Source organism: Scomber japonicus, chromosome 6, assembly GCF_027409825.1.
Source record: "Scomber japonicus isolate fScoJap1 chromosome 6, fScoJap1.pri, whole genome shotgun sequence".
Classification (NCBI taxonomy): Eukaryota; Metazoa; Chordata; class Actinopteri; order Scombriformes; family Scombridae; genus Scomber; species Scomber japonicus.
Window position 1 is genome coordinate 37,106,252 of NC_070583.1, and position 1,266 is coordinate 37,107,517.

A 1,266-nucleotide genomic window follows, 5' to 3' on the forward strand; every position below is an offset into this window, starting at 1 on the left:
TCCAGTTTTTATATTGTGTCTCCCTCCGATAGAGAGACGTCTCCCACAAGCATCTACACCCTGCTAACAGTGAATATACAGTGATAATGAAGAGGTGGTGAGCTGATGAAAAGGGATTTATGGTGATGAGGTTGATAATGAAAGGAGGAGCAATAATACTGAAGCCAGGAGATTTTAATGTCCTCATCTTCTTTCCTCCAACGGCGAACCCTAATCCAGCTTCAGGACCCATTCTACATATAAATTCTGCAGCTGATGAAGATGATTCATCATCATCATCATCATCAGGAAGCTGCTGTGGCTGCAATGTACACTACAACCTGTAGGGGGCAGAAGTGCTAACTAATTAACTGAAATGACTTCAGGCTATAATTTGCTCATGGCGATTGATTATTTAGTATATTTCTACTAAAAATGCCAAATGTTTGTTGGTTCCAGCGACTCACATGTGATGTTTTTCTGTTTTCTTCGTCATATATGACAGAAGATTGAATAACTGAAGGTTTAGAGCCGGTTAAAAACATCGTTCTGGGTCCTGAGAAACTGTGAATGACATTTCTTTCACCATGTTTAACATTTAATTGATAAAATAATTAAAATTGGCACATTATTCAATGATGAAAATAATAGTTAGTTGCAGCTCTTATTACCAAATTTAAATCTTGGTATTTTCTATACAACCTTTTTTTAATACTGTTTGTGTCACCAGAACACATTAATACATACTGATTGTTTTCATAAGGCACTAAAAAGCGTGACTGAGTCTTAAAGACAAACACTGAAACTGGCTTTAAAAATTAGCCAGAGGTAGAAACTGAAGTGAAGAGAAGGAACCTGAACCCTCATTATGACCAAGAAAACCTTTCCAAGAATAAAAGTAAAAAGTGTGACTTCCTGTCCGAGCTGTCTCACAGATCTTTGGTCTGTCGCAGCTCCAGGTCTCGGTCATGAAGAAGTAACGCTGTCGTGTCTTGTTAACGTGTCAAAGCTAAGCTGTGACTGTTCTCAGTGAAATGCTGCTGCAGACCTCCGACTCGTCTATGATGCAGAGTTGAAGACTTTCTGCGGCTCTTTGACCGTGTTGGTGATGAGGCCCGTCTGGGAGTTGGTGCTGTTCTGACTCAACATCCTCATCAGGGCCCCCTCCTTCCCGCTCCCCTCCTCCCCGCTGCCAACCCTCCTCACAGGTAACTCCACCCTCAGCCTCTTCCAGAAGCGGGACGTCAGCTCCTGGGACTTGTCTCCCTGCCATCGGACCAGCGCCAG

At 42.5% G+C, this 1,266-nt stretch overlaps 1 protein-coding gene across 1 annotated transcript in view; it reads right to left on the reverse strand.

The window, feature by feature from the left end:
• Nucleotides 1–287: 287 nt before the first annotated feature.
• Nucleotides 288–1,266, reverse strand: part of LOC128360927 (interleukin-1 receptor accessory protein) — a 35,854-nt gene continuing 34,875 nt past the window's right edge. Inside the window, exon 12 of the mRNA XM_053321484.1 lies at nt 288–1,266. This exon is cut by the window's right edge and continues 218 nt beyond it. Coding sequence (XP_053177459.1) covers nt 1,039–1,266 — 228 coding nt within the window. The 3' untranslated portion in view covers nt 288–1,038.